We start from the raw sequence: 20324 nt of genomic DNA, 5'->3' as shown, positions 1-20324 counted from the left end.
ACTTGTACAACATATACCAACCTTCTTCTCATGCAAACACCAGCTTTACAACGAGAAACACAAGCTATCACCAGCACTACCAACATCAGTAGCAAAAATCACAGTAGATGGTTAATTGGCTGAAACTACTACTGGACAATCTTTCCGACTTGCAGATGATAACACCAACGGAACCTCTTCGCACCAGAAGGTCTTTTAAAAAACAACAAATTATTTAGAAGATTGGCATAGTAAACTTAACAACGTCCACTCTGTGTAGTATTTGTATTTGTATCCATCTGATCAATATAAGAGGGTTTTTTTTAATTGATTTTTATAGTTCGTTCTTGTGACGCATTGTTACATGGCATCTCACACAAACATCTTCAGCATGATCAAGTTGTTGAGATAAGAAGAAGCTTTCCATGTTCTCACACTTATTCATACAGAGCCTACGGTAAACATGTTTCAAAAAAGAGAAAATACGCGGAAATAGATGACAGACTGCAAACACTGAAAACAAGGTTACAGAATGATGAGCTTTCTCCAGTCGAGTATGGAGATGCTGTTTCTCATCTCCTGCACATTGATTAAGACTTTGTATTCTCTTGTATGTTCCATTAAGTGCAATGTATTACTGTGTGAGTGTTATGTTTAATGTCAATTTAGTGTACTTTTCGGTGCTTTGTTTAGTGTAATTCATAATTTAGTGCTTTGATTCAAAGACTAATTATTAAAATTTAGCGTTAACACTTTAATTGATATTATTTACTGCTCTATATTAATGTTTTCACCTAAATTATTGCTTGTGAATAACACTTTGCCTTCAAATTCATATTGGGCTTTTGAATATTATTTACACAAAATGTGCAATGAACAATGATGAAATTGTTAAAAAATATTGTAATATAAACTTTTCTTTTTCTTTTTTTCCACATGAACATGATGAATGACCTGGATTTACCTTGATTCATTAGACTAAGTTTAGTGTTGTTACAACATGATCCTTCATAATCCCATTGTTTCAAGGAACTCCAACATAAAATTTCACATTTTGACCTATAAAATTCTAAATGTAGGAATAGCCAGAATAAATCCTTTAGTTTATTCAATCGAACAAAAATCTTTAAAAAAAATAGAAATATTTTACTAAAGAAGGGAACATTGGGTTAGATATTATTTGTTTCATACTTTTTACATTCTAGTTTTTCTGCTGTGTATCGATCTGAAGAGTTAAGCCCTATTCCACTGATTTTCTATTTGTTCTCATGTTGTACGTTTGCACTGTTCCGGGTAAAAGGAAGGGGCCCGAAAAGGGGGGGGGGGGGGGTGTTGCGGAAGCAAATTTGTTTTACCCTGCTACATTGTTTGTGTTCCTTTCCCAAGTCAGGAAACTAATATAGTGCAAGAGTTGTTGGTTTATGTCTATCATATTTATTATGTGTAATTTGCTTTGTTATGAATTGCTTGGGAGTTCGGTTTTTTTGTTATACTTTTTGTCACCCATTTCCTTTGAACTGTGGTGGATAGTTGTCCCATTGTCAATCCTTATCCTGATTTCGGATATAGAGTTAATATTCCAATAAAACTTGAGGCTTTTGATTGTGTACTCCAGACGTGCGTTCCTCGTCAAAGATACCAGTCCTACATGTATTATGATTGTGTACTCCAGACGTGCGTTCATCATCAGAGATACCAGTCCTAGTATGATTGTAATCTCCAGATGTGCGTTCCTCATCAAAGAGACCAGGCCTAGTATGATTGTGTTCTCCAGACGTGCCTAATCAAAGATACCAGTCCTAGTATGATTGTGTACTCCAGAAGTGCGTTCATCATCAGAGATACCAGGCCTAGTATGATTGTAATCTCAAGACGTGCGTTCCCAATCAAAGATACCAGGCCTATTATGATTTTAATCTCCAGACGTGCGTTCCTCGTCAAAAATACCAGGTCTAGTATGATTGTGTACTCTAGATGTGCGTTCCTCATCAAAGAAACCAGGACTAGTATGATTGTGTACTCCAGATGTGTGTTCCTCATCAAAAATACTAGGACTAGTATGATTGTGTACTCCAGATGTGTGTTCCTCATCAAATATACCAGTCCTAGTAAGATTTTGTACTCCAGATGAGCGCTCCTCATCAGGAAACCAGTCCTATTATGATTGTGTACTCCAGACTTGCGTTCCACATCGAAGATACCAGGCCTAATATGTTTGTGTACTCCAGACGTGCGTTCCCCAACAACGATACCAGGCCTAGTATGATTGTGTACTCCATACGTGCGTTCCCAACCAACGATACCATACCTAGTATGATTGTGAGCTCCAGATGCCCGTTCCTCGTCAGGAAACCAGTCCTATTATGATTGTGTACCCAAGACGTGCGTTCCTTATCAAAGATACCAGTTCTAGTACGATTATGTTCTCCAGATGTGCGTTCCTCATCACAGATACCAGGCCTATTATGATTGTGTACTCCAGACGTGCGTTCCTCATCAACGATACCAGGCCTAGTATGATTGTGTACTCCAGACGAGCGTTCCAAATCAAAGGTACCAGGCCTAATATGATTGTGTACTCAAGATTAGCGTTCCCCACCAACGATACCAGTCCTCGTATGATTGTGTTCTTCAGATAAGCGTTCCTCATCAAAGATATCAGGCCTAGTATGATTGTTAATTCAAGATGCGCGTTCCTCGTCAAAGATACCAGGCCTAGAATGATTGTGTACTCCAGACGCACGTTCCTCGTCAAAGATATCAGGCCTAGTATGATTGTGTACTCCAGAGGCGCGCTTCTCGTCAGGAAACCAGTCCTAGTATGATTGTGTACTCCAGACGTGCGTTCCGCATCAAATATACCAGTCCTAGTATGATTGTGTACTCCAGACGATCGTTCCTCATCAAAGATACCAGACCTTGTATATGATTGTGTACTCCAGACGTGCGTTCCTCATCCCAGATACCAGACATATGATTGTGTACTCCAGACGATCATTCCTCATCAAAGATACCAGACCTTGTATGATTGTGTACTCCAGACGTGCGTTCCTTATCCCAGATACCAGGCCTAGTACGATTGTGTACTCCAGACGTGCGTTCCTCATCAATGATACCAGGCCTAGTATGATTGTGTATTCAGGAAGTGCGTTCTTCATCAGAGATACCAGGCCTAGTATGAGTGTTTACTCCAGACGTGCGTTCCCCATCAAAGATACCGGGCATAGTATGAGTGTGTCTTCCAGATGAGCGACCATAATCAAAGATACCAGACCTAGTATGATTGTGTACTCCAGACGTGCGTTCCCCATAAAAAAATACCAGTCCTAGTATGATTGTGTACTCCAGACGATCGTTCCTCATCAAAGATACCAGACCTTGTATGATTGTGTACCCCAGACGTGCGTTTCTCATCCCAGATACCAGTCATATGATTGTGTACTCCAGACGATAATTCCTCATCAAAGATACCAGACCTTGTATGATTGTGTACTCCAGACGTGCGTTCCTTATCCCAGATACCAAGCCTAGTACGATTGTGTACTCCAGACGTGCGTTCCTCATCAAAGATATCAGGCCTAGTATGATTGTGTACTCCAGACGTGCATGACCCATGAAAGATACCAGGCCTAGTATGAAAGTGTACTTCAGATGTGCGTTCCTCATCAAAGATACCAGGCCTAGTATGAGTTTGTACTCCAGATGTGCGTTCCTCATCAAAGATACCAGGTCTAGTATGATTGTGTACTCCAGACGAGCATGTCCCATGAAAGATACCAGGCCTAGTATAATTGTGTACTCCAGACGTGCGTTCCCCACCAAGGATACCAGGCCTAGTATGATTGTGTACTCCAGATGCGCGTTCTCGTCAGGAGACCAGTTCTAGTCGGATTGTGTACTCCAGACGTGCGTTCCCCATCAAAGATATCAGGCCTAGTATGATTGTGTACTCCAGACGTGCGTTCCGCATCAAATATACCAGTCCTAGTATGATTGTGTACTCCAGACGATCGTTCCTCATCAAAGATACCAGACCTTGTATGATTGTGTACTCCAGACGTGCGTTCCTCATCCCAGATACCAGACATATGATTGTGTACTCCAGACGATCATTCCTCATCAAAGATACCAGACCTTGTATGATTGTGTACTCCAGACGTGCGTTCCTTATCCCAGATACCAGGCCTAGTACGATTGTGTACTCCAGACGTGCGTTCCTCATCAATGATACCAGGCCTAGTATGATTGTGTATTCAGGAATTGCGTTCTTCATCAGAGATACCAGGCCTAGTATGAGTGTGTACTCCAGACGTGCGTTCCCCATCAAAGATACCGGGCATAGTATGAGTGTGTCTTCCAGACGAGCGACCATAATCAAAGATACCAGACCTAGTATGATTGTGTACTCCAGACGTGCGTTCCCCATAAAAAAATACCAGACCTAGTATGATTGTGTACCCCAGACGTGCGTTCCCCATCAAAGATATCAGGCCTAGTATGATTGTGTACTCCAGACGTGCGTTCCTCATCAAAGAGACCAGGCCTAGTATGAGTTTGTACTCCAGATGTGCGTTCCTCATCAAAGATACCAGGTCTAGTATGATTGTGTACTCCAGACGAGCATGACCCATGAAAGATACCAGGCCTAGTATGATTGTGTACTCCAGACGTGCGTTCCCCACCAAGGATACCAGGCCTAGTATGATTGTGTACTGCAGATGCGCGTTTCTCGTCAGGAGACCAGTTCTAGTCGGATTGTGTACTCCAGACGTGCGTTCCCCATCAAAGATATCAGGCCTAGTATGATTGTGTACTCCAGACGTGCGTTCCTCATCAAAGATACCAGGCCTAGTATGAGTTTGTACTCCAGATGTGCGTTCCTCATCAAAGATACCAGGTCTAGTATGATTGTGTACTCCAGACGAGCATGACCCATGAAAGATACCAGGCCTAGTATGGAAGTGTACTCCAGATGTGCGTTCCTCATCAAAGATACCAGACTTAGTATGATTGTGTACTCCAGACGTGCGTTCCCCATAAAAAAATACCAGTCCTAGTATGATTGTGTACTCCAGACGATCGTTCCTCATCAAAGATACCAGACCTTGTATGATTGTGTACTCCAGACGTGCGTTCCTCATCCCAGATACCAGACATATGATTGTGTACTCCAGACGATCATTCCTCATCAAAGATACCAGACCTTGTATGATTGTGTACTCCAGACGTGCGTTCCCCATCAAAGATACCGGGCATAGTATGAGTGTGTCTTCCAGACGAGCGACCATAATCAAAGATACCAGACCTAGTATAATTGTGTACTCCAGACGTGCGTTCCCCATAAAAAAATACCAGACCTAGTATGATTGTGTACTCCAGACGTGCGTTCCCCATCAAAGATACCGGGCATAGTATGAGTGTGTCTTCCAGACGAGCGACCATAATCAAAGATACCAGACCTAGTATAATTGTGTACTCCAGACGTGCGTTCCCCATAAAAAAATACCAGACCTAGTATGATTGTGTACTCCAGACGTGCGTTCCCCATCAAAGATATCAGGCCTAGTATGATTGTGTACTCCAGACGTGCGTTCCTCATCAAAGATACCAGGTCTAGTATGATTGTGTACTCCAGACGAGCATGACCCATGAAAGATACCAGGCCTAGTATGATTGTGTACTCCAGACGTGCGTTCCCCACCAAGGATACCAGGCCTAGTATGATTGTGTACTGCAGATGCGCGTTTCTCGTCAGGAGACCAGTTCTAGTCGGATTGTGTACTCCAGACGTGCGTTCCCCATCAAAGATATCAGGCCTAGTATGATTGTGTACTCCAGACGTGCGTTCCTCATCAAAGATACCAGGCCTAGTATGAGTTTGTACTCCCGAGATGTGCGTTCCTCATCAAAGATACCAGGTCTAGTATGATTGTGTACTCCAGACGAGCATGACCCATGAAAGATACCAGGCCTAGTATGAAAGTGTACTCCAGATGTGCGTTCCTCATTAAAGATACCAGGCCTAGTATGATTGTGTACTCCACAGACGAGAGTTCCTCATCAAAGATACTGGTCAGGCCTAGTATGATTGTGTACTCCAGACGAGAGTTTCTCATCAAAGATACCATGCAGGCCTAGAATGATTGTGTACTTCAGACGTGCGTTCCTCATCAAATATACCAGGCCTAGTATGATTGTGTACTCCAGACGTGCGTTCCTCACCAAAGATACCAGGCCTAGTATGATTGTGTACTCCAGACGTGCGTTCCCCACCAACGACATCAGGCCTAGTATGCGTGTGTACTCCAGATACGCACTTCCAGCGACACATTAAAAAATGTTAACAGACCAAATAAAGAATGAAGTTAATTGAAGGCCTTGATGACCAAAATTAGAACAGGTTTTGCCAAATACAGGTAAGGTAATCTATTCCTGGGGGTAGATAATCCTTAGTATTTTTAACAATTGAAAGTTTTGTAAACAGATAATTTGTTTTCAGTTTCCATATCAATAATGACAATATAAATATTAGCCTTTATTTCCAGAAGAAGTCTGCTTTTATTTCAAAGGACGATGGTTCCAATTTAAAAGAACACAGAAAAATGTTTCATACTCAGTCATGCTTTTCAATTAAACTGACCATAGGTTTGGTTTGTTCGTCGTCGACAGTCGTACAATGACCTATACACAAGAAAAATTGCATCACATGTTTCCATATGCTTATAATATTTTTTCATATTTCTGAAAACATATGGTAACAAATGTTTAGGACCGGTATGTAAACATATGCTTTTTAAAAATCATATGAAAACTAAATTACTAACTGGGGATTAAATAAACTAGGAAATGTCGTAACTTAGAAAATAGCAGCTGCCAGATAATCTCTAAAATCATGATATACAACTCATGCAATATCATAAAGCCTCATACTGCATGGATAATAATAATTCCTTAATATTGAAGCTGTGTAATTTGTAACTAAAAAATCCCTGCATAGATTAGTGGGAAATGACTAAAATTCACAATATCGAAGTAAAAATCTGAATCTCATTTGCAAGATGCTTCTCAAAATTATAGTTTTAAACCAATATCCAATGATTCCCCAGAATTAAAGCTATGTAATTAATAAAAGATGGACGAACAGACAAACGAACGAATACGGTCATGTCATTGCACTATAAAACTTTGTGTAGCATACATATTGAAGACGGTAATCATATTAGAATAAAGTGCTCTGCTTTATACTTTATGCATATTAAGAATTTGAAAGATAAATTTACAAGAAAAGTCGACTCAAAAAGGTTTATTTAATTTTTATAAACACATGCCATGTAGTCAAAAATTATTCCGTACGAAAACGTGCAAATCTTTCACTTCATTTGAAGTCTTACCCAAATGGTAAGCGGAAGAAGAATCGTGACGTAGGGCGGTCTACGGGATCCCTTCTTCCGCTTACTTGAAGTTAGGTGGATAGTTGTCTCATTTACAATCATATCACATCTTTTTTTTAAAACTGAAGATGAATTACGATTGTTGAAAGAGAAAGTGTTGTTGGGTGTATTTTATTATGTGAGTATCAAATCAAATGACTGCGGTTTCTAGATTTGTCCTGTTTTAATAAACTTATCTTATAATACCGTGATTGAAATTTTGTATTTGCACCAAAAGAACAAAGAGAATAATACTAATAATAATCATAATTCATAAGCCTGGTTTCTTTGAGGAATTTTGTTCATAAAAACTTTATGATATCTTAACATATCTATAACTTAAAATTTGATAACAAGACCTAGACCCAACAGTGGTCGTGTCCCTGTTTATTTGACTCTCTGATGGCTCTGGTATTCCATCCTTACCTAAACAAGGATGTTTAATACATGTGTAGTCAGTTTAGGAGAAAATAATCCTATACACAAATAGGATTCTTTTCGCAGCTATTTAAATAGTATAATACCACTAAACCATTTAACAGGTATTTAAAAAAATGAATTTTTACATATGGTTATTTGAAATTCGCATGGACAATACACTTTGTCACTCTCTATTGACCTTTAGCAATTGACAACTACTCCGACAATACAGTTATGTGAGGTTAAAATGTTTAATCGATTTTTCGTACGTTTAAAAATAAATTTGAAATAGACTATATAAAGGGTATACCGGTATCCAAGATAAACTTATCTAATGACTTACTCGATCTCTGTGTTTATTATAAACTACAATTGGACTCCGAATAGATATAAACATTGGCCACGTTATTTTATTTCCTGGTAGTGTAGGACTTGTTCAACATAAGAAACTAAAACTAGCATAGTTCGTTTACGCTCCAAAGGGATCAAATGACAATCGACTGAAATGAAGTTTTTTGTTTCATGTTTATATATGTGACATATGTTACTGTATTTCAACCGGATCTGTTGTTTAAACAGGATCATTTATTAAAGTGACTTACAAAATGGATAATCAAATAAAGTTGGTTACTAAATTTCTGAAATTAAAACGGGAAGCAAAACTAAAAGGAATTTCAGATGATGAAGTTTATAAGGTTTTCAAAGAAGAAAAAGATTTAAATCAAAACGAACAAAAACCCAAAGTTGACGAAAGAAGTAAAAAGCGAAACCTTAGACTGATTTTCTTAGGAGGAATACTTCCTATTATATTCGGAGTTTTGTTTATGTTTTACAACCAGAAGGAAGATTTTGTTCACTCAATCACAGAAGCAAGATGTGCAATAGACAATTCTGGAATGTTTATAGAAGTTGCAAGACCTCTAACTAACTGTGAAATGTGCCGAAATTTATACCAAGTGCCTAATGAATATGAAATTTCTGTAGAAGATTTCTCAAAGAAATACGCATATACTGCAGTGCCGGTGCTAATAAAAGATGCAACGAAAAACTGGACCGCCATGAACACTTTCAGTTACGACTTTTTAAAAGAACTTTACGTCAATACGACTGATGCCTTTGAAGTGACCGAAGAGGAATGTCAGTTCTTCCCTTACAAAACAGACTTTGAATCCTTAGAAGATGCCTTCAATATGACTGATGACAGAGCTCACTTTAAAGAGGGAGAAGAAACGTGGTACTTTGGGTGGTAAGAATCTAAAGTACATTAATTTCATAGGCGGATCCAGGGACGGTGCTGGGGGCCCGATTCCCCCTTTTATGGGAACAATTTGTTTGCTTATATAGGGAATCACTGAAGCATGACTAGAGCGGGTCCTCTTAGTTTTTGTCGTTTGTCAGTTTCCCCCTACCCCTTTACAAACAGTTCTGGATCCGCCACTGAATTTACTAGTATGTTGGCTGATATTTTCCTAGTTGCTTATATGAATTGAGTCTAAGTTCCTTATACGTGGAGTCATTTTCATAGCATATGTTTTTGAACAGTTGTTTTTCATTTCCCGTTAGTTGAGGCATTGGTTTGTGAACATTTTGTGAACAACGTGCAAACTGTAATTTGTTTTAGATCCATTGTTAAGGGGATAGCTCTATCATTTAAAATATGTTAACATAATAGTAGCATTCAATTTTTTGTTGTTAATAAAAATCACATAGTTTTTTTATTTACCAGAGAACACAAGATAAAATCATAATACTTTTTTCTCTCGAGTCAAGTTCGACTCTAATTGCATTTTTTCGAAATAAAAATGCATTTCCGTGCGGTGCAAGTATACCAAATTCGGTAAACTATGGAAACTAAATACTGTAACAGTTTGTCTTAATTGGATGAAAGTTGGTCTGTTAGAACTTGTTGATTACATTCTTTCTATCGAAGCTATATATAATTCTTTGTAAATTCATTAAATTCCCAATTAAAGATTCATGAAACATCAATAATGTTCTTTCTTTCCTTTTATGATATCAAATCGATAAAACGGAAGTGAATATCTAAGTAATGTCATGGTGTAAAAAAGACACTACAAACAATCGTATCTATTCTTCCAAACGATCAAACATTATATAAAGATATTACCAGTTGATAAGTTATATTTAAAATTAAGTTATGTATAATAAAAGCGTAAGGTGGTAAGTTTGCCAGCCAATGAGACAACAAAGCAAAATTAGAAAGCAAAAAGAATGTGAACAACTTTATACAGGTCACCATAAGACCTTCAGCGATGAACAAAACCCATACCGGAAAGTCATCTATAAAACGGCCTTTGGATGAGACAATGCAAAAAAGGAAAATCACATAAATATTGATTTGATTTGATTTTTTGGTGTTTTAACGCCACTTTTAAGTACCGCATTTAGGTTATTTTATGGCGGCAAGTTTTTATTGGTGGAGGAAGCCGGAGTGCCCGTAGAAAACCACCGATCTTCGATAGGAAAACTGACAATCCTAGTCAATTAAGATTGGAGACGAGTTCACCCGCACGAGCAGGGTTTGAACTCACATCAGTATTTACTGGCTAACCAATACGGTGACTTCCCATTAGTCCGTCAATCATTATTCCGACAGCCCACTATTCCGACAGCCCATTAGTCCGACAACCCTTATTCCGACAGCCCACTACTCCGACAGCCCACTACTCCGACAGCCCACTATTCCGACAGCCCATTAGTCCGACAACCATTATTCCGACAGCCCACTACTCCGACAGCCCACTATTCCGACAGCCCATTACTCTGACAGCCCATTGTTCCGACAACCAATTACTCCGACAGCCCATTATTCCGACAATGCATTTTTCTTATGAGTATGGGTAAATTTTCTCTAAAAAGACCAACTCCGTTCTCTATGATATTTGTGGTTGTCCGTTTTGATTATAATTATTCTTTCCATGCAAGATATTTGTCTCAGTATATTTGAGTTGATACACATGTTTATAGCAACTGCTCAGTCCTTACCCTCGTCCCACTTTCGTTTAACGTGTCTATGTACTTTATTTATCTTTTATTTAGATGTTTGTGTGTCCACTATCAGTCTGTGCTGTTCTAGTTCGCTATTTTTGCATGTGTGTCTTGATCTACCTTCTTTCACTAGATCTTCGGTCCCCCCTTTTCGTGTATCAGGGAAGTGAGGTTTCCCCACTATTAACTACATAAATAAATATATCGGAGTTGGATAACACTACCCGCCCTCTTTGGTCGTAACACTTTCTCTCCTTGTATCACTCATCTGAGTTTTATTTAAATTAATTTTGTCGCAGAAATAATGGACTAATGTAGCGTCAGTCAAAATGAGAAAAACAAAGATACAAATACATACCCAGATCCTTAAAAATAAGATGACAAATAGGACAAAATATGTGCTAAGAAAAGATGAGCAATTCCAATTACGAATACGGTATCATGTTCGGGAATGTGAATCCACGAAAAACGGAGACAGTACACAGCACTTCCAAAAGCGATCGATCAGACATAGTCTGGGAGATGAAACTCAATATATTTATAGGGATACCGATTTTATATCCTGAGCTTATTTTAAAATCTAGAAAAATATGTCTCTTTTCTTATGGTTGGATGATAATTTACAACAAAACTTATTACGAAAAACAAATATGATGGACATGAATATTTCGGCAACTTCTATCTAAGTATTCATACGGAAAAGTGATATCGGGTCAGGGACTATATATTTCATAGAAATATACAGTCAACACATTTTGACTGCTCAAATAGAACGAGTGCAGTATAAAAGCCAATAACAAACTAGTAAAAAATCTAAGACAATGTGTGACATTCTTGTCCCGCTTGTGTCTTTGTCAAATTGTCAAATTTTAAAAACTTAGTACATTATGTGTTTTGTTGGAAACTGGACACTTATTTTTCATTTAAAGATTGTTTTCAAGAAGAACAAAATATTTATATATCATTGATTTTACAAAAAAGGTAGTTCATATGTTCATTCAGAATCGGTGCTCTTCCATTACATTAAGAATTGAAAATGCTAGATACTCAAAAAATCGTATTGTACAGCTGATAAAGTTGAGGATGAGCGTCATTTTTCAATCGAATGCTCACTTCATAATAATTTGAGGGAGGAACTCTTTCGCCATATTTCTAGCACATGTAAAAACTTTAAAATTTTCGATGTTAACACAAGAAAACTTTACTTTTATGGGAGGAAAATGATGATTACATTGTTAGTTCTTTTGAATTTTGTATTACATGTCTTGATACTGACTGTTATTTGATATCAATGTGTTAGTTGTTTTTTCTATTTTGTCTTGGCTCCGATTGTGACTGAGGCTTATAGTGCTATAAAGATAATTACATCGTATTGTAATGTCTTAATGTTGACCCAATCATTAGACCGCGGCTCCAAAAATGTTGGGGTATACTGTTTTACCTCTGTCTGTCCATCCGTCCAAACCGTCTATTCGTCAGTTCGTCCGTCCGTCCCATAAATATTTTCGTTGCATCTTTTCCATGAACTACATTAAAAGGTTTATTGAAGTCGGCTATATCGTGTGATGCGTTTTCAAATTCATTACTCATTACATGACAGCCAAGTTGAAAATTTTCGTCACATTTTTCTCAGAAACTAGAATACCATGATTTCTGAAATTTGGTGTCAAGGTTTATATAAGTCAGTTATACGGTGTGATGCTTTTTCAGATTCACAACTCAAAAACTTCCTGTCTACCGACATGTTTGGGCGGGGTATCATCAGTAGCTCGTACCATCAATGGCCGGTTGTTCTTGATTTATATGCTCTTTAAAGATCCTTTAATTTGGAAAATGAAATATTCTTTTCTGTTATTCTCTATATACAGATTTCGAATTGAGTATATAAAAGTATTCGTACTACCTTAGCCTTATGTTATATATAAGGAGTTATTTCTTAAAATATGTTATAACATATCTAAACGTAATAATATCGACAGACACATTTTATTTTACCCTGATACCCTGCTACTTAACTTGATAAGTGTCGGACTTACAGGTTGTCGGAGTATTGGGCTGTCGGAGCAATGGGTTGTCGGACTATTGTGTTGTCGGACCAATGGGTTGTCGGACCAATGGGCTGTCGGACTAATGGGCTGTCGGACTAATGGGCTGATGGAACAATGGCGTGTAACCGTAAATACAGTAGTAACTACTAAGACCACTCGGTCACCGAGGCCCCCCCCCCCAAAAAAAAAAATATGGAACTCCGAGGAAAATTCAAAACGGAAAAAAACCCAAATCAAATGACAAAATCAAAAGCTCAAACACATCAAACGAATGGACAACAACTTTCATAGTCCTCACTTGGTACAGACATTTTCCACCTTATGTAGAAAATGGTGGAGAAAATACAGCTGAAAAATTTACAAAATTGCATCGATATTAACATGTTCTAACACTTCTGTATTTAATATGTATTAAGATTGATTTCATGTTTATTTTTTTTCGTCAAAATATTGTGTTGGAAACATATGTAGTTATATAATCTTAGCTAGTCTTACATACATATACACCTGTTACGGTCTTGTGTCATCAGTTTTAACATGAATATACACTTTACAAATTGATGTTAGTGTTTGTTTTGACATAATTCACTCGGAGTAGCTAATAGGTTACAATGAGGGGATTTTATTCAAAGCGGGTTACGCTTAAAGTATGACAGAACCACTATGTTATGAAAAATTTAATATAAAAACATAGATGACAGATTTCATTATAAAAATAAGAAGATGTAAAATTGTGATTGTCATTGAGGCAACTCTCCATCGTCAATTAGTATTTTATACAGTTTTTTGCGACGTAGATATATCGCTATTTTGCGAATTGTAGTCCATTATGGTTGACTAGTAGTCATAGTTTCAGGATTTATACACTTTTATAACCTTTTTCGCTGACAAGTTCGTTAATTTTTAAAACCTAAGGTTGCATTTGTCCTTCTCTTTTCATGGTTTCTATTAGCCCCCTCATCCGTCTATAACTGTTCTTATACTCTCCTAGTTCTATTAGCCCCCTCACCCGTCTATAACTGTCCTTATACTCTCCTAGTGATTGTAAATAAAGAGAGACACATTAAACACGGGGAAACCGTTTCTTTATTTGATTTGTGAATAAAAAATATTGAAAGATACCACAAAGCATCTCTTACATTTTTTAGAAATGAAATAAATTGCACCCAAATCATTGAAAACAAGTATAACAAAAATGGATACGATCTTATACATATAAAACGGATACAAATGCCATCGTATTTGTTTTCCCCATTTAACATAACAGCGAAGAGATTCGGTAGTAGTGTAAAAAGTGATAAGCAATTGGTAAACAATGTGAGGAAAACATACTTTAATCGCTTGAATTAATAACATTTTTTTTTTAATTTTCAATGTTGTTCTTTTTAGGAGTAACTGTCATCCTGATATATCAACGATTTTACGAAAACATTACAACCGACCGTATTTTTTACCAAATGATTCCGAATCCAGTTCGTTAGATTGGATATTTATGGGAGGATCTGGTCTTGGTGCTTTTATTCATGTAAGTTTGATATAGATAAATTGCTGCACCTAGACTGACATAGTAATAATGTACAGATACGAGATGCAGATATGATCAGCTATATATACACTAGTTACAGTATACATTTTTTTCAATTAAATTGACATAATATGCGTAATAATAGTATTTGGCGTTTTTGTGAAGAGTCTAATATAAAGCATTGATGGTATTCCGATTTCGTTCTCTTCCTATAAGACATTTTCTACAGGAATAAAAAATGTAAATAACACGATAAATACTTTCATGTGTCCGACGCGCTTTTCTGGATTTACCTTCACTAGGAACGCTCAAAGCCGAATATATAAAAGCCTAGAATGTATAAGTACCAAAACATTTGAAGAGCTATATGAAAAAAATATATACCTAAAAAAATAGCCAAATTCATCTAAGGTCAACTTTGACTGAGGGAGTTAAAAGCATAGTTTCTTAAAATATTTTTTTTTTATATAAATGGACAATTTTGGAAAGGTTTGTTAAAATCATGTCAATACCGAAATACTGGCTGCTGAGCTAATGATACCCACGGCATTTTAAAAGAAAGTAGTCCGCGGAGAAATACACACCAAACTTATACAGGATTTGTGACTGTATAAGTGAAATTTTTAACACTGATTTGTTCTAAGGCCAAATAAAGTAATATGCGTGGTTCCAGTTACATTTAAAAAAAAAAGCTAGAGTAGGTAGGTAGGATTTTTTTTTTTATTTTATGTTTTTTTAACATTGAGTCTATGAGACCAACATTCTGACTTTAACATTGCTTAATTAGAAATGACAAAAAAATCTTTACGGTAGGCTATTATTTAGACTAAAAAGTAGGGTTGGTTGGGTAACTGGAAACCCACATTTTTTTTTGGCCTTATTACATAGATAATCTGACAAAATATGCAGATTTTACTTATTTTTGTCCCCACATCCTATGTAACTTATTGACTTAAGACAACCAGGCTTCCGTTTGGTGTTAAGTACTAATTTTAATGTTGTACATTGTAGTTATTAAAATGTTTAATTGCAGTTTTCCTGATCGTTATCTTCAACAACAATGAACAATTATCAAAGGATATCTCATTTAAAAATATATACATGTCATCAAATACGTAATAGTACACATTTTTATTAGGTAAAAGAACTGTATACTATACATGCACAACTTCATACCACGATGCTTTCACAACATCAACACTTTAAGTTGCAAGTCAACGCAACGCATATTCAACTTAGCATTTTATTATTTAAAGATTTCATTTTGATTATTTAATTCATCATCACGCTGTATTAACTTTACATTGGAAGCTTCAGCATAACGTGATGTAAATCTCTAATATATGACAGCTGAGGCTTTCCATACAAATAGAGGCTGACAATGCGAATTTTACATTTCAAAGTTTCTTGGTCTTCTTTATCCTGAAACAATTAAAATGTTGAATGGATGCCTCCTCCAATCACGTACTTAAATAGAACACCTGTACTCTAATTTGTCAATCATTCCTATAACTAACATTTATGCACTTTCATTCTTGGTCGTTTATGTCTTTGTTTATAGCTGTTGTAACTAGGATTGTCAATAAAAAGGACAATCACTGCGACATAAAGCAGTCATGGATGAATTTAGTTTCTAAAAATACACCGATTAGCAATGCTACACTAAAAATACACCGATTAGTAATGCTACATTTTATAATCTATATTAAATAGCATGTTCACTTTGTAACTTAGTACGAAAGCAATAGAAATAGTCGCATCAACGTTTAAATCAATTTTATATTTTGTTATCTTGGAAGCTTTTAGGAAAACAAGTGAATAATAGCTTCAAAAGAATATTTGTTCAAACTGAATTGTGGTTAAAGGGACGCTGTCACGATATAAAGACAGAAATCATGACATCTCTTTTGTTTTCCTATGTTATTACTTATGCATACACCCCCATCTTCAAATTATTGACTTACAGAGGGGCAAAGTTGTTGGAAGAAATAATAATTGACTACAAAATTAAGTTCATTAAAGTAGATATTTTCAAAATAAACAAGTGCAATACCTATGTATAAAAAAAATTCATATTCTTTTTCAGTTAGACTATGTACAAAGGCCATCATGGCAGGCTCAGATTTCTGGCAAGAAAACGTGGACTTTGGTACCAACACCTGAGTGTGAGGATATTTGTCATTCAATGAATGTCACAGTTCATAAAGGGGACATCTGTGAGTATATCTGTCATACAATGAAAGTCACCGTTCATAAAGGGGACATATGTGAGTACATCTGTCATACAATGAATGTCCCAGTTCTTAAAGAGGACATCTGCGAGTACATTTGTCATACAATGAATGTCACAGTTCATAAAGAGGACATCTTTGAGTATATCCGTCATACAATGAAAGTCACCGTTCATAAAGGGGACATCTGTGAGTATATCTGTGGTACAATGAAAGTCACCGTTCATAAAGGGGACATCTGTGAGTACATCTGTCATACAATGAATGTCCCAGTTCATAAAGAGGACATCTGCGAGTATATATGTCATACAATGAATGTCCCAGTTCATAAAGAGGACATCTGTGAGTATATCCGTCATACAATGATTGTACCAGTTAATAAAGGGGACATCTGTGAGTACATCTGTCATTCAATGAATGTCCCAGTTCAAAAAGGAGACATCTGTGAGTATATATGTCATACAATGAATGTCCCAGTTCATAAAGAGGACATCTGTGAGTATATCCGTCATACAATGAATGTCACAGTTCATAAAGGGCACATCTGTGAGTATATCTGTCATACAATGAATGTCACAGTTCATAAAGGGGACATCTGTGAGTACTTGTATATCCGTCATACAATGAATGCCACAGTTCATAAAGGGGACATTTGTGAGTACTAGACTAAGTATATCTGTCATACAATGAATATTACAGTTCATAAAGGGGACATCTGTGAGTACAGACCTTGTGGTCATAAACATTTCGAGCACCATAACCTTACTCAGACCCAAAATGCTGGACATGAGATTTCGAGCACGATACTTCGAGCAATAAGTCAAGTTTTATGATCCAAGAGCTCGAATAATTCAAACGAACGTGCTGGAATATTTCATTTATAACGTTATATATTTCCTATAAAATCATTTTTTTAATCTATGTTTTACTTTAGTTATTTCTTGACCAAATTTTATATATAATGGTCCAGTAAATAAAGTGTCCATAGGCGGATCCAGGGGGGGGGCCTGGGGGCATATATGGAGCGGGCCCCCCTTGTGTCAGTCAGCGGGCCCCCCTTAGGAAAAGTTCTGGATCCGCCACTGGTGTCTGCAGTTTCTTGCGATTAATACTTAATATATTATTGTCCATCCGCTCAACAGAGAGTCATATAGTAAACAAACATATCACAACCACATCAAAGCTTAATGCTTCTTCTGGTTGTCGGTATGTACAAGTACCCGCGGCCACGTCCACTTGTATTTTTGTCCATCTGATGAGTTAAGCCATTTTCAACTGATTTTATAGTTCGTTCTTATGTTTTACTGTTATACCACTGTCCCAGGTTAGGGGGAGGGTTGGGATCCCGCTAACATGTTTAACCCCGCCACAGTATTTATGTATGTGCCTGTCCCAAGTCAGGAGCCAGTAATTCAGTGGTTGTCTTTTGTTTATATGTTTCATATTTGTTTTTCGTTCATTTTTTTTATACAAATAAAGCCGTTAGTTTTCTCGTTTAAATTGTTTTACATTGTCATATTGGGGCCTTTTATATTGGACTATGCGGTATAAGCTTGGGTCATTGTTGAAGGCCGTACGGTGACCTATAGTTGTTAATGTCTGTGTCATTATGGTCTCTTGTGGATAGTTGTCTAATTTTAGAAGAATTGTTGTTTGTTTATAAAGATAGATAATTATGAATTTCCGGACGCCAAAAATACCCAAACATATTGCTACATAGGAAAACAATATGTGTTTATAAATAATGATTTCTCTGGGATGGCGTGTAATCAAAATATTTCATTTTATCCATAAAAAATGAATAATGATTTCTAAGTAATGACGTGTCATACAAACATTTCATGATACCAAAACAAAACAAAAACATGTACACATTGATGAGTTTAACAGTTCATAAAAATTTCACCTGAAATAAGTTTTTGATAATGTTAAAAAACTAATTTTATACGAAATAGTATGAAATTCAAAACAGTGTAGCTGTGGCCATTGATTGACACATTAAAATCATTCATTGACTGGGACAATTTAGGTGAACGTTTGTATGTAACGACCAATGCTCACTATGTACTTTTTAAAGACACTTAAACTATGGGGTCACCAAAGGTTTTCAACACCTAAATAAAGTAATTCGAAAAATTAATCAGAAATAACACGATATTTTGATTTATATCAATTATATAAATCAAAACACAAAGGTTATTCCTGATTAATTTTTCGAATTATTTTATAATTAAAGGCGTTAAGAAACCTTTGTTGACCCCACAGTTTAAATGTCTATCGTAGGTACGTCATGAACAGTGGTTGTTACAGACAAACGTTCACGTAAATTGTCCCAGTCAATGGATGATTTTGATGGGTCAATCAATGGCCACAGCTACACTGTTTTGAATTTCATACTATGTAGGGGTATTTCCGAGTGATCAAAAACTTTTGACCTAAGAATGTATGTATAGGTTTTCTACATTTAATTATTTAATTTTTTTTTTACAATGCTACGGGTAAAAACTCATTTTCTGTTATAAACTCACAATGCCTCCCACAGACTGATCGAGCGTAAAATCACTGTTCCGATGACAAACCAGTCTTCAAATAAGCAAAGTTGCAAACAATTTGGAAAGATCGGGAGTCACTGTATGTGTGTGGCATACCGAATTTTAGCCAAATGTGTCAAGTATGGTCATAGTATTACACATTTATTAACATAAAACTCATTTTTTTTCATTCTTTTTCAGTTGTGGTAGACACAAACCAATGGTACCATTCAACCTTCATCCATCCAGGAGAAGTTAGCATTACAATTGGATCTGAATATGACTGACGACGTGTTTTTCAGTAAAACATCATGTTTCTTTTGTTCGAACTTATTTTAATACTAAAATGAATGCTAAAATTAAATAAAACCTTATATATTGTAATGGATAAAATATAGCCTGATTCTGTGTAAGAATACACTATAGGAACCTGAGTACCTGATCAGCAATAAGTATCCGTTTTAGTGGAGAGTAAAATTATCTTCTGACTCAAATACGAATCTCATTGAAAGTAATTTGAATAATATTATGAATGTATGATATTTTATATTTTAAAATTGTGAACCAGTCCACATGCAAAAGTGCTCATTAAATATATTTTCTGATTTGAAATTTTATTATGTTTTTGCTTTGCGACAAATCGTATTTTCTGTACATTCCCAATCATTGCAGAATAAAACTAATTCATTTTTGGATATAACTGCGAACGATCTTTAAAGAGTAAGATGATATATAAAAAAAGTTCAAAGGATCATCCGAACTCCCTCCCCAATCCATTAAGATATATTTTAAACAAGTTGGTGGCAAGATAAAGCTGTACATACACTTCACATTTGATTTGTGTCATAACTTCCAACAATAAAAACAAATCAAGACAATCATTTCACCATGTTTATTGAATTAGCAAAAACTTGTTTAGAATTTTAAACCCAAAGAATATGAACGAAGTTGACTTCAAACTATGTATACAATAGAATACCATGGAATGCACTATTTAGAAACGGTACATTTGAACATATAAACATAAGATCATAAGAGCTATTATATGCGACAAGAAACTTATATATAAAGTGCCAAAACATACATTGTCTGCAAGAGACACAAGACATTTATACGTTTGAAACACAAAACAAACGTATCCTCTCTATTCT

The 20324-nt window shown here is 36.3% G+C and overlaps 1 protein-coding gene across 1 annotated transcript; it reads left to right on the top strand.

Annotated features, from left to right (window-relative positions):
• Positions 1-7861: 7861 nt before the first annotated feature.
• On the top strand, positions 7862-19785 carry LOC139488833 (bifunctional arginine demethylase and lysyl-hydroxylase JMJD6-A-like). The gene is made up of 4 exons (XM_071274774.1): positions 7862-9075; positions 14276-14411; positions 16498-16627; positions 19375-19785. The coding sequence occupies exons 1-4, from the start codon at positions 8435-8437 to the stop codon at positions 19458-19460; spliced, it is 993 nt and encodes a 330-aa protein (XP_071130875.1). The 5' UTR covers positions 7862-8434; the 3' UTR covers positions 19461-19785.
• Positions 19786-20324: the final 539 nt, after the last annotated feature.

This window comes from Mytilus edulis, chromosome 9 (genome assembly GCF_963676685.1).
Source record: "Mytilus edulis chromosome 9, xbMytEdul2.2, whole genome shotgun sequence".
In the NCBI taxonomy this organism is placed as follows: domain Eukaryota; kingdom Metazoa; phylum Mollusca; class Bivalvia; order Mytilida; family Mytilidae; genus Mytilus; species Mytilus edulis.
The sequence above is the reverse complement of the archived record's forward strand: the minus strand, read 5'-3'. Positions and strand labels throughout refer to the sequence as shown.

What these genes read in the sequence shown, in the direction of transcription:
- LOC139488833 (XM_071274774.1), top strand. Translation starts at nt 8,435, where the DNA reads ATGGATAATCAAATAAAGTTGGTTACTAAATTTCTGAAATTAAAACGG. An exon ending in GTCTTGGTGCTTTTATTCAT is followed by an intron (nt 14,412 to 16,497) that starts GTAAGTTTGATA and finishes ATTCTTTTTCAG; the next exon opens with TTAGACTATGTACAAAGGCC. An exon ending in AGTTCATAAAGGGGACATCT is followed by an intron (nt 16,628 to 19,374) that starts GTGAGTATATCT and finishes ATTCTTTTTCAG; the next exon opens with TTGTGGTAGACACAAACCAA.